The sequence below is a fragment of the Henckelia pumila genome, chromosome 3 (assembly GCF_033568475.1).
Source record: "Henckelia pumila isolate YLH828 chromosome 3, ASM3356847v2, whole genome shotgun sequence".
NCBI lineage: Eukaryota > Viridiplantae > Streptophyta > Magnoliopsida > Lamiales > Gesneriaceae > Henckelia > Henckelia pumila.
The window spans coordinates 182,578,158-182,591,114 of record NC_133122.1 but is presented as its reverse complement, the minus strand read 5'-3'; the positions used below and the strand labels follow the sequence as shown (position 1 = coordinate 182,591,114).

Genomic DNA, 12,957 nt, shown 5'->3' with positions numbered 1-12,957 from the left:
CAAGATACAGAGGTAGAAAAGACTTCTCCACACAAAATGTGTTGGCTGCATGTACCTTCGATCTCAGATTTACATATGTGTTACTTGGATGGGAAGGTTCTGTAGATGATGGGCGTATCCTTGATGATGCGCTTAATAGAAAAGATAAACTAAAAGTTCCAAATGGTATTATATCATAATTACATCAGCCTCTGAAAATGAAATAAAAAATATGTTTATTAATCAAAAAATAATTTTTGTAGGTAAATATTATCTCGTTGATGCTGGATTTATGCTAAGAGATGGTTTTATCGCTCCTTTCAGAGGAACACGATATCATCCAAAAAAATATAGCAATCGTGGACCAGAATCAGCAAAAAAAATATTTAATCATAGACATGAATCTTTGAGAAATGCAATAGAAAGAGCATTTGGTGTCTTAAAGAAAATATTTTTAATTTTAGCTAGTGGTGCCGAGCCTAACTATGACGTTTAGACCTATTCAGAGATTATATAAACATGTTGCATCTTGCATAATTTTTTAATGGGTGTAGATCCTGATGAACAATTGATTGCTGAAGTTGATGATCAACTTAGCACTGAAGGAGTTACACATGAAGAATTTAGTTCTTCTCATGGTACACATGAAAGTAGTAGACTTGGAATATTGATGAGGAATAGAATATCACAACAAATGTAGGAATATTATACACGTGTTAGTACTTAAGAAAATTTCTTTTATAATAATATTAAAGTAGTTTGATTTGTAAATAATTCATTGTTTTCTTTTTCACCTTATCTGTTTGTTTCTGTGATTTGTATTTTAATTTATTTTATGTTATGAACTAACTGTCTTACAATTATATAATATTCAAATTCTTTCTTTATATGATCTTTAGTTTTGTGTTTTTTACATGTTAGGAAATGAATGATGATTCTCAAGTTGTTCACACTGTCTATTACAAAACTTGGACGCCGCAAATGGATGAATTTTTTTTTGTTTTTTTATTAGACCAAAAAAATCAAGGCCAAAAACCGGATAGAAATTTTACTCAAGCAGCATATAATGCTGTAATTGAAGCTATGAATTCAAAATTTACAATGAAAGTTAACGAAGATAATGTTCAGAACCAATTGAAATCATTGAAAATAAAAAATGACTATTGTTCTTGAAGTTTTTAAAAGAGGGAGTGGGTTTAGTTGGAATGATGTAACAAAAAAAATTGACGCACAAGAGGAGGTTTGGGAAGCACGAATCAAGATATGCTTTATTGCTTTCTTCATTTTGGATTTTTTTTTTCCAATTATTATTGATGTAACATATTAGTGTAAATTGAATAGGCGTACCCTGATGCTAAACAAGTCTGAAATATTTCTACTCCTTGTTTCCCATTGCTTCGAGAGTTATTTGAAAAGGATAGAGCTGCTGGAAAAGGAACGAAAATTGAAAAAAAAACATGTTTTCAAGTGGTGTTGAATCTTCAAAAATAGAAGAGATCGACCAGTTAGTAGCTGAGCAAGAGATTCATTTAGAAAATTTGAAAGATTTTGGAGTGGAGAACTTTCAACAACCTTTCATTCCTCGTTCATCATCCTCAGATGTTATATCTAAGGCTGGCAAGAAAAAAACATCAAAATTTGATGACCTGAATGAGATACTCGATAATTTGAATGCTACAATCACACAAATTGCTAAAGTGCTGGATGTCACTGAATAGAACAAACGTCGATGTCAAGAGCATACATTGAATTGAAAAACTAAATGGAGTGGATAAAAGTTTTGTTTATGCAGCAAATGATTTTTTGTTGTCAAATCCAACTGCAGCTGATTTTTTCTTAAGACTTCCAGCTGATGATCGCCTTGATTGGCTGTCATGGAAAATGAAAAATTCATCTTAGGATTGAACAATGATTTCATTTGCTATAATAAAAATTAGGATGTGATTCCTGGTTGGATTCACTAATAATTTTATTTATTTACTCGAACATTTCATGATTATTATTTTCACATCAAGACCAAAACTTTACTTTTTAACGTCTTTTGTTTTTTGCTGCAACTTTTTCACTGACATTATTATTATTCTCTAAGGCTCCGTTTGGTAGAAATAATAGGATAAATAATATATATATAAGTAATGTAATGTAATAAAAAATAAATAAGAAATGGTAGTGAATATAGTAATTGATTTGATTGATAGATTATAGTTTATTTGATTTGATTAGTTGAATTTTATATAAAAATACAAAATTACCATTTTGTCCTTTTTAATAATAAATAAAATATGAATAATATTATTTATAAGGGATAATATAGTAATTTAAATTCGATGATTTGATTGATGTAAGATAAATAATTAATGATTTGATTGATGTAAAATAAATACTTAATAGAAGGATAAATATATGGCGAGAAAAACGTAGTATTAGACAAAATAAATTATATATGGATTAATAATAATCCTACCAAACGGAGCCTAATAGTTTTAGGTTAAAAATATGGTTCAGTTTCGGTATTTGTAACAATTGGTTTGCATATTTTTGGATTTTTAATAATGTGAATAATATGGGTTAATTATTTATATAAAAGACCAAAGATTACTTTAGTTAAATTTTAATTTTCCAAATTCAAATTCATTTTCTTCCAAACAAGAAATGGATTTGCAAATATCAATTTTAAATTTCATACCAAACACTAAATAGAATTTCAAATTTATGGATTTTAAAATTCAAATTTAAATCCTAATCCAAATTTTCGAACCGAAATAAACATGAAATAAAATAATAATAGTATGAAATGATATTATTGCCCCCGAATGACCTAACCGCTAAAACCCTAAACACTCGTTTTTATTTCTCAGAATTTATCTGCGCGAGAGAGAAATCACGAGGAGAACAAGGAATCGCCTGCGCGAGAGAGAAATCACGCGGAGAACAAGGAATCAGGCGAGAAGAAACGCTGAGAACTTGACTCGGTGAGGTGAGATTTGCGTGGCCATTTTTGTTAATATCATGTTGTGAACGTTTTTCTTTCTTTTTTTAGTTATTTTTTTGGTGTTTTCGTGAATATTTTAGTTCTGCTAAGTAATTTGAGGTAATTTGTTGTGTGTTTGAGGTAGTTTTTATATTATTTTGTGTTGTGATGTTGGTTGCAAATTAAAATATGAGATACAACTTTTAGTGTTATTTTTTTTCTTTTGGCGATTATGGATCGGACATGATATATGCTTTCCCTTGGTTGATTTGCGTTAGCCACCATTAAATAGAGTTTTATTGTTGATTAGTTTTCCGGATACCTTCAGCCCAACCAGGAAAGGGTTATTTGTAAGTGCTTGTAATGATAGTTTTCTTTCCATTCTCCCAACACCATTTCTCCCATAGCTTTTGTGAACACGTAGGTATATGTGTAAACATATTTCTTGATTTGATACCTATTTCTAGTACATTAGTCAACAGTTTCTGAAAGTAGAACTGAAACCTGTTTGATTATGTCCGATCAATTGGATTTGTGTTTTTGGTGTGGAATAAGATCATTTTTCTGGATATATATATTTTATGGATTTGGATGGAATTTGTGGGTTACTTCACTAGTTATACTGCTACAATATTTTTGTGAATTTTTGTCACTAGAAATACTAACGTTGTACATTCTTTATTATCATTTGGCAGAAGTTGTTCTGCCTTGAACAATCAAGATCGTGGTGTCTGTTGACTGTAGAAGATGGCACATCAGGGTGGTGGTGGTGGTGGAGGTGGTGGTGGTGGTGGTGGTGGTGGTGGTGCTGAGGCGCACGCCAGGTTCAAGCAATACGAGTATCGAGCCAACTCAAGCCTTGTCCTCACTACTGACTCTCGCCCTCGTGACACCCATGAGCCTACTGGGGAGCCAGAATCTCTCTGGGGGAAGATTGATCCGAAATTGTTCGGTGACAGAGCTTACAGGGATAAACCCCCCGAGTTGGAGGAGAAACTTAACAAGTCCAAGAAGAAAAAGGACCGGGAGCCTGCTTTTGATGCTCCTACTCAGCCGAGGAGTAAGAGGAGGCGACTTCAAGAGGAGAGTGTCCTAACTTCCTCTGATGAAGGTGTTTACCAGCCCAAGACTAAGGAGACAAGGGCTGCTTATGAAGCCATGCTTAGTGTTATTCAGCAGCAGTTGGGCGGGCAGCCTTTGAATATTGTCAGTGCTGCTGCGGATGAGATCTTAGCAGTTCTTAAGAGTGATAATGTCAAGAATCCTGACAAGAAAAAGGAGATCGAGAAGTTACTGAACCCTATACCAAACCATACTTTTGATCAGCTAGTATCCTACGGGAGGCTCATTACTGATTACGAGGATGGCGGAGATGCTGGTGATGCTGCTGTTAATGGTGACAATGGTCTCGATGACGATGTTGGTGTTGCTGTTGAGTTTGAGGAGAATGAAGAGGAAGAGGAAGAGAGTGATCTTGATATGGTACCTGAGGATGAAGAGGATGATGATGATATTGCAGAAGTGGATGGTTCTGGTGCTATGCAGATGGGTGGTGGCATTGATGACGATGATAGGCAGGATGCAAATGAGGGACTGAACTTAAATGTTCAAGATATTGATGCTTATTGGCTTCAGCGAAATATCTCGCAGGCTTATGGCCAGCAGATTGATCCGCAGCAAAGCCAGAATCTCGCTGAAGAGGTTCTAAAGATTCTCGCCGAAGGTGATGACCGTGAAGTTGAGACCAAGCTGTTGGTGCATCTGCAATTTGATAAATTTAGTCTCATTAAATATTTATTGAGGAACCGATTGAAAATTGTATGGTGTACTCGCTTGGCAAGGGCAGAAGATCAAGACAAAAGAAAGGAGATAGAAGAGGAAATGATGGAGCTGGGGGCGGATCACATTTCAATCCTGGATCAGTTACATGCCACCAGGGCAACTGCAAAAGAGAGGCAGAAGAACATGGAGAAAAGTATCAGGGAGGAGGCTCGTAGGCTGAAGGATGAATCCGGTGGCGATGGTGAGCGCCAGCGTCATAAGCTAGTCGATAGAGATGCCGATGGTGATTGGTTGAAGGGGCAGCGGCAATTGCTTGATCTTGAAAGCCTTGCCTTTAATCAAGGTGGGCTGTTGATGGCCAATAAGAAGTGTGAGCTTCCTGGGGGTTCTTGTAAATATCATAGAAAGGGGTACGACGAAGTTCATGTCCCAGCTTTAAAGCCGATGCCATTGGCTGCAGGCGAAGAACTTGTGCAGATCTCTAACATGCCAGACTGGGCACAGCCAGCTTTCAAAGGAATGACCCATTTGAACAGGATCCAGAGTAAAGTTTATGATACTGCACTATTCTCTGCAGAAAATATCTTGCTATGTGCTCCCACTGGGGCTGGGAAAACAAATGTCGCCATGCTCACCATGCTTAAACAGATTGCATTGCATATGAATGATGATGGATCCATTGATCATAGCAATTATAAAATTGTCTATGTTGCACCGATGAAGGCACTGGTTGCCGAGGTGGTTGGTAATCTTTCCAATCGACTACAGCATTATGGTGTCAAGGTGAAAGAACTGAGTGGAGACCAGTCATTGAGTCGCCAGCAAATTGAAGAGACTCAGATAATAGTGACAACCCCTGAGAAGTGGGATATCATTACTAGAAAATCTGGTGATCGCACGTATACACAGCTTGTGAAGCTTCTCATTATTGATGAGATTCATCTTCTGCATGACAATAGAGGCCCTGTCCTAGAAAGTATCATTGCAAGAACTGTGCGGCAAGTTGAAACGACCCGGGAGCACATTCGTTTGGTTGGGCTATCAGCTACACTTCCAAATTTTGAAGATGTTGCTGTATTTTTGCGTGTCAACTTAAAGAAGGGACTATTCCATTTTGATAATAGCTACAGGCCGGTGCCTCTGGCTCAGCAGTATATTGGAATCAAAGTAAAGAAGCCATTGCAGAGATTCCAGTTGATGAATGATGTATGTTATGATAAGGTGATAGATGTTGCTGGAAAGCATCAAGTGCTCATCTTTGTGCACTCAAGAAAGGAAACTACTAAAACTGCCCGCGCTATTCGTGATGCAGCCCTTGCTAAGGACACTGTCGGTAAATTCTTGAAAGAAGATAGTGCAAGCCGTGAAATTCTTCAGTCTCACACGGAGCTGGTGAAGAGCAGTGACCTCAAGGACCTATTGCCATATGGCTTTGCAATTCATCACGCAGGGATGGTTAGAGCTGATCGTCAGATTGTTGAGGAACTTTTTGGAGATGGACATGTACAAGTCTTGGTTTCAACTGCGACTCTAGCCTGGGGTGTCAATTTACCTGCTCATACTGTGATAATTAAAGGCACTCAAATCTACAATCCTGAGAAAGGAGCATGGACAGAATTAAGCCCTCTAGATGTCATGCAGATGCTTGGTCGAGCTGGAAGACCTCAATATGATTCGTATGGTGAAGGAATAATTATTACTGGCCATAACGAACTTAAGTACTATCTGTCTTTGATGAATCAGCAGCTTCCTATTGAAAGTCAATTCATATCTAAATTGGCTGATCAATTGAATGCCGAAATTGTCCTAGGAACTGTGCAGAATGCCAGAGAAGCTTGTAAATGGCTCTTGTACACTTACCTTTTTGTACGAATGGTACGGAATCCAACATTATATGGTTTGGCACCTGATATTCTCACTAGAGATGGAAATTTGGAGGAAAGAAGAGCTGATCTGGTAATACATATTATCCCCATGCTTGTTTTTATTTTGTATTGTCATTCTTTCTTAAATTTTTCGTAGAGGCTGCTTGCTTCTACCTGTTTTTGTGGTCATGGTTTTAATTTTTTGCTTATCTGAGATAGTACAGGATTATGCATGCAGCAAACTTCTTGTGGTTTTCTTTCTTGTGTGAGAATTACTGGTTACATGTCTTTGCCAATGTTAATTAGGTTACTTGACTCCTGGATTTCTTGAAGTCCTAAACTAACTTCAGTAGTGCCTAACAGCTGTGGAGGTGGCAGTTTATTACATAACCATGCAGGCAAGGTTCTAAAATTCGTTAGGCGCTAGTCGGGTGCCAGACCAGCGCCTAGCGCCTAGGCGGGGATTAGGCGCCACTTGGCGAATTCCTCGGTATAACATTATAAATTAGATATCATAACTTTAACACGATAACATCAAATTTAAAATGAGTTAAAAATTGCATAACTAATAAAATTCTACAAATTTACTCTACTTCTCCATAAATTTCTTTACTTATTATTCTCCATATTTTCTTTTCTTTTCTTAAAGAAAACGACTTCAAAAGGGTTTTCGCGGAAGGGTAATAAAATTTTTCTTTTAGTTTTTTACTAGGCTTACGATTTAAAAGCCCAAAAAAAAATTCATTTCCGTCTAGAGCCCGCCTAGTCCCACCTAGGCCCGCCTAAGTCCGCCTAGGTGCCTAGGACGATTTTTAGAACACTGCATGCAGGGATCTACTTTCTCAGCCAAAGAAGGTAGACCGAATTACCAGACGTATACATGGAATGTAGAAAGATCAGGCTTCTCTCACATTCTGTCTGATAGCTTAATATTTCTTTTTTATTTACATTTGGATTAATTTATATGAAAGCTGTTATGTTATGTTTTGTTTTTTTTTTTAATGTAGTATTAATTGACTTTGAGGCGTTATTTCATATTCTCTCATACTGTCTGATTGCTTAATGTTTCTTTTTTATACATCTGGATTAATGTATATAAAAACTGTTTTGTTTTGATGTAGTAGTAATTAATTGACTTTGAGGGATTATTTCATCTATTGAGTGAGTCTTTATTTTCTCTGTTTCAGATTCATTCAGCAGCTACAATATTGGACAAGAATAATCTGGTGAAGTATGATAGAAAGAGTGGATATTTCCAGGTCACCGATTTGGGTCGTATTGCCAGTTATTACTATATAACTCATGGAACGATATCCACGTATAACGAGCATTTGAAGCCAACAATGGGTGATATTGAACTTTGTCGCCTATTTTCTCTCAGTGAAGAGTTCAAATATGTAACTGTGAGACAAGATGAGAAGATGGAATTAGCAAAGCTTTTAGACCGAGTCCCTATTCCAATCAAAGAGAGTCTTGAGGAGCCTAGTGCTAAGATCAATGTGCTGCTTCAAGCGTATATTTCGCAGCTGAAGCTCGAAGGGTTGTCATTAACCTCGGACATGGTTTTTATTACACAGGTTTCAATTGCACCTGTTTGAGTTATCTGTTTTGTCATGTGACGTTTTCATTTTAGTTAAATTGCAACTTTGATATTTTATTCTTATTTTGACTCTTTTCTTTTGCAGAGTGCTGGACGTCTGATGCGAGCCCTGTTTGAGATAGTTCTGAAAAGAGGATGGGCTCAGTTGACTGAGAAGGCTTTAAAATTGTGCAAAATGGTAAGCAAGAGGATGTGGAGCGTCCAGACACCACTTCGCCAGTTTCATGGTATTCCAAATGAAATTTTAATGAAGTTGGAAAAGAAAGATCTGTCTTGGGCAAGGTACTATGACCTCTCTTCACAGGAGATTGGAGAACTTATTCGTTTTCCTAAGATGGGAAGAACTCTTCATAAGTTTATTCATCAGTTTCCGAAGCTTAACCTTGCAGCACAAGTTCAACCAATAACCCGCTCTATATTGAGGGTTGAACTAACCATTACTCCCGATTTCCAGTGGGATGACAAAGTTCATGGGTATGTGGAACCCTTTTGGGTCATTGTCGAGGATAATGATGGCGAGTATATTCTTCACCACGAATATTTCATGTTGAAGAAGCAGTATATTGATGAAGATCACACACTGAATTTCACAGTTCCTATTTATGAACCACTACCTCCTCAGTACTTCATCAATGTTGTGTCCGATAGATGGTTGGGATCGCAGACTGTTCTGCCTGTTTCATTTAGGCACCTTATTTTGCCTGAAAAATATCCTCCCCCTACAGAATTACTGGATTTGCAACCCCTTCCTGTGACAGCATTGAGAAACCCGGCTTATGAAGCCCTCTATCAACAATTCAAGCATTTCAATCCCGTCCAGACCCAGGTTTTCACAATCTTGTATAATTCAGATGATAATGTGTTGGTTGCTGCTCCTACTGGTAGTGGGAAAACCATCTGTGCTGAATTTGCTGTTCTAAGGAATCATCAGAAAGGATCTGATAGTGTCATGCGTGCTGTCTATATTGCTCCTCTTGAAGCTCTTGCAAAGGAACGGTATCATGATTGGAAGAAGAAGTTTGGAGAGGGACTTGGAATGAAGGTCGTTGAGTTAACTGGTGAGACTGCAACTGACTTGAAACTCCTGGAGAAGGGTAATATAGTTATCAGCACTCCTGAGAAATGGGATGCTTTATCTCGCCGATGGAAACAACGGAAATATGTTCAGCAGGTTAGCCTTTTTATTATTGATGAACTCCATTTGATCGGGGGTCAAGGTGGCCCTATCTTAGAGATTATTGTCTCGAGAATGAGATATATTGCTAGTCAGGTGGAGAACAAAATCCGTATTGTGGCGTTGTCAACATCTCTTGCAAATACCAAGGATTTAGGAGAATGGATTGGTGCTTCCTCTCATGGGCTTTTCAATTTTCCTCCCGGTGTGAGGCCCGTGCCTCTGGAAATTCACATCCAGGGTATTGACATTGTTAATTTTGAAGCAAGGATGCAAGCTATGACTAAGCCTACATACACTGCAGTTGTACAGCATGCTAAGAATGGAAAACCTGCAATTGTCTTTGTTCCTACCAGGAAACATGCCCGTCTCACTGCTGTGGATCTCATGACATATTCTAACATGGAGAGTGAGGAAAAATCAATGTTCTTATTGAAATCTATTGAAGAGCTGGAGCCTTTTGTTAGCAGGATTAGGGAACCTGCATTGAGGGAGACAGTTCGGTTTGGTGTAGGCTATTTGCACGAGGGTATAACTGGCACAGATCAAGATATAGTGAAGACACTGTTTGAAACAGGATGGATTCAAGTCTGTGTGATGAGCAGTTCAATGTGTTGGGGAGTCTCGTTGTCAGCGCATCTGGTGGTGGTTATGGGAACTCAGTATTATGATGGCAGGGAGAGTGCTCACTCGGATTACCCAGTCACTGATTTATTGCAGATGATGGGTCGTGCCAGTCGACCTCTTGTGGATAACTCTGGAAAATGTGTCATTCTTTGTCATGCTCCGCGGAAAGAATATTACAAGAAATTCTTGTATGAAGCTTTCCCTGTGGAAAGCCATCTACATCATTATTTGCATGATAATCTGAACGCAGAGGTTGTGGTTGGAGTGATTCAAAACAAACAAGATGCCGTGGACTACATCACTTGGACATTTATGTACAGAAGGCTCGCTCAGAATCCGAACTACTATAATCTCCAGGGTGTTAGTCACAGACACCTGTCAGATCATCTCTCCGAACTTGTGGAAAGCACACTCAGCGATCTAGAAGCAAGTAAATGTGTTGCCGTAGAGGATGAATTTTTGCTGTCACCATTGAATCTTGGCATGATTGCTTCTTATTATTACATCAGTTATACTACAATTGAGCGTTTTAGTTCGTCTCTGTCTTCCAAAACAAAGTTGAAGGGTCTACTGGAAATATTAGCTTCAGCTTCAGAATATGAACAACTTCCAATACGGCCTGGAGAAGAAGAGGTGATAAGAAAACTGATCAATCACCAACGATTCTCCTTTGAAAGCCCAAAATTCACGGATCCACATGTGAAGGCAAATGCTCTGCTGCAAGCTCACTTCTCTAGGCAAATGATTGCTGGAAATATGGTTGCTGACCAGCAAGAGGTCCTAATTTATGCTTCTAGGCTACTTCAAGCCATGGTTGATGTTATTTCCAGCAGTGGATGGCTTAGCCTGGCCCTCCTGACCATGGAAGTAAGTCAGATGGTGACACAGGGAATGTGGGAGCGTGATTCGATGCTCCTCCAACTTCCCCATTTCACGAAAGACTTGACAAAGAGGTGTCAGGAAAATCCTGAGAGGAGTATCGAGACCGTCTTTGATCTGGTGGAAATGGAGGATGACGAAAGGCGAGAACTCCTGCAGATGTCAGACTCACAGTTGATGGATATTGCGAAGTTCTGCAACCGCTTCCCAAACATTGATTTGACCTACGAGGTGCAGGATAGTGATAATATAGGAGCTGGAGAAGACGTCAGTGTTCATGTAACTCTTGAGAGAGATCTTGAAGGACGGTCAGAGGTTGGACCTGTAGATGCCCTTAGATATCCTAAAGCAAAAGAAGAAGGATGGTGGCTGGTTGTTGGTGATACTAAAACTAATCAGCTACTTGCTATTAAAAGAGTTGCTCTCCAAAGGAAGTCCAGGGTCAAACTAGATTTTGCTGCTCCTACAGAAGCTGGCAAGAAAGCATACACACTCTATTTTATGTGTGATTCTTATTTGGGCTGTGATCAAGAGTATAGCTTCACGGTCGATGTTAAGGAAGCAGGAGCTATGGAAGATGACAGTTAAAGAGAATGGACTTGCTGCTTATTGCTAACTGTTTTGATCATTGGATAGTAAGTCTTCATGTTTGTTTTGTTCGTAGTATGTGGATGAACTGCATATTGTTTCGTTTATGTTCGGTAATATCTTTAAACCATCTTTTTAATCGCTTATTGTTTCTCCTTGGTGTGTAAAATTTTGACAGCAATGGTGGGTTTGCCATTTGAAACTGTGGTCTATTGCCACTTTTGCACTGCGGCCGAAAGGTATCCGAAGTTGGTGGATGCATTTGCCTTGGGAACATACAATCATTTGGCACAACCTGCACGAACCCTTTTATCACAACCCTTTCTTTGCCAGCATTGTAATTTTAGGTACCAACTTTCCAAAGAAATTGTGTTGTTTAGTACCTTTTCAGCAGAGTGAAACAAATCATTGTTCAAGCTTGGCTTGATTCGGGTGACATTCAAATATTTAAAAGCAAGTCGCGTTCGCGTAGCTAAAGGGTTTGGGCCTTCTTGTTCAAAACCCGTTAGCTATGAAGTGTTAGATACTCTGGAGGTTCTCAAGTTTTACGAATGATGCATGTTCCTTCTATTCCTCCAAACAAGCTCTTTGCATCGCAATGCCTATTGTGCGCAAGTCTGGCATATGCAGGCATACACACACGCCCACACACAAACACATATTATATACATATATATCACGTGTATGTGTGTAAGCCGGGTTGACATGATCAAACTAAAGAGAGACACGAGCCTTCGCCCGCTTGCATGTTACATCTCAAAGCAGAGGGAAGGGATGCCAATCGAACGCTTTCTCTTACCTTATTTTCATGCCCGAGATTTCAACTATTGACTAGAGTCCGTCTCTTTAGTGAAATTTATTCATATACTCGTTGCTTTTAGGAGTCTATTTATATTTATTTACTTATATGCCCTATGATCTTATTTATGCTTTTTGGATGATATAAGATATAGCAGAAACTTAAACTTGTTAATTTATAATGATTGATATTATAACGTCACTTGATTGTGCTTGTTTGCAGTTATAAGATCAATCAATTTGGTTTAATTAATTGTTTGCTATAATCAAGATCAATCCACTATGATAATACAAAAAGGCACGTGATCATGTTATGTTATAATGCAAACAGTTATTTATTACATATTTTTATATGTTAAATATTGTTTTATTTTTGACAGTATATATTAAAATATTGTTATTATTACTAATTATGACAGAGTTTTAATTATTCGTATATCTGTTACAGTTGTAATCTACTATAAGTCTATTATCTATAATAACTATTACTATAAGGTACCGTTTGGTTTGACTGATGAGATAAATAATATATGGATAGTTAATGTATTGTAATAAAAAATAAATAAGAAATGATAGTTATTATATTATTGGATTTGATTGATTGATTATAGTATATTTGATTTGATTGATTAAATATTATATTAAAAAATTAAATTACTATTTTATTTTTTAAAAAATATATAAAATATAAAAT

General features: G+C 37.6%; 1 protein-coding gene across 1 annotated transcript; it reads left to right on the top strand.

The window, feature by feature from the left end:
* The first annotated feature begins 2,812 nt into the window (after window positions 1-2,812).
* LOC140892121 (DExH-box ATP-dependent RNA helicase DExH12-like) lies at window positions 2,813-12,373 on the top strand. The gene is made up of 5 exons (XM_073300873.1): window positions 2,813-2,956; window positions 3,646-6,688; window positions 7,785-8,174; window positions 8,283-11,512; window positions 11,644-12,373. Exons 2-4 carry the CDS (start codon window positions 3,698-3,700, stop codon window positions 11,463-11,465), a joined length of 6,564 nt encoding a protein of 2,187 aa, XP_073156974.1. The 5' UTR covers window positions 2,813-2,956; window positions 3,646-3,697; the 3' UTR covers window positions 11,466-11,512; window positions 11,644-12,373.
* Window positions 12,374-12,957: the final 584 nt, after the last annotated feature.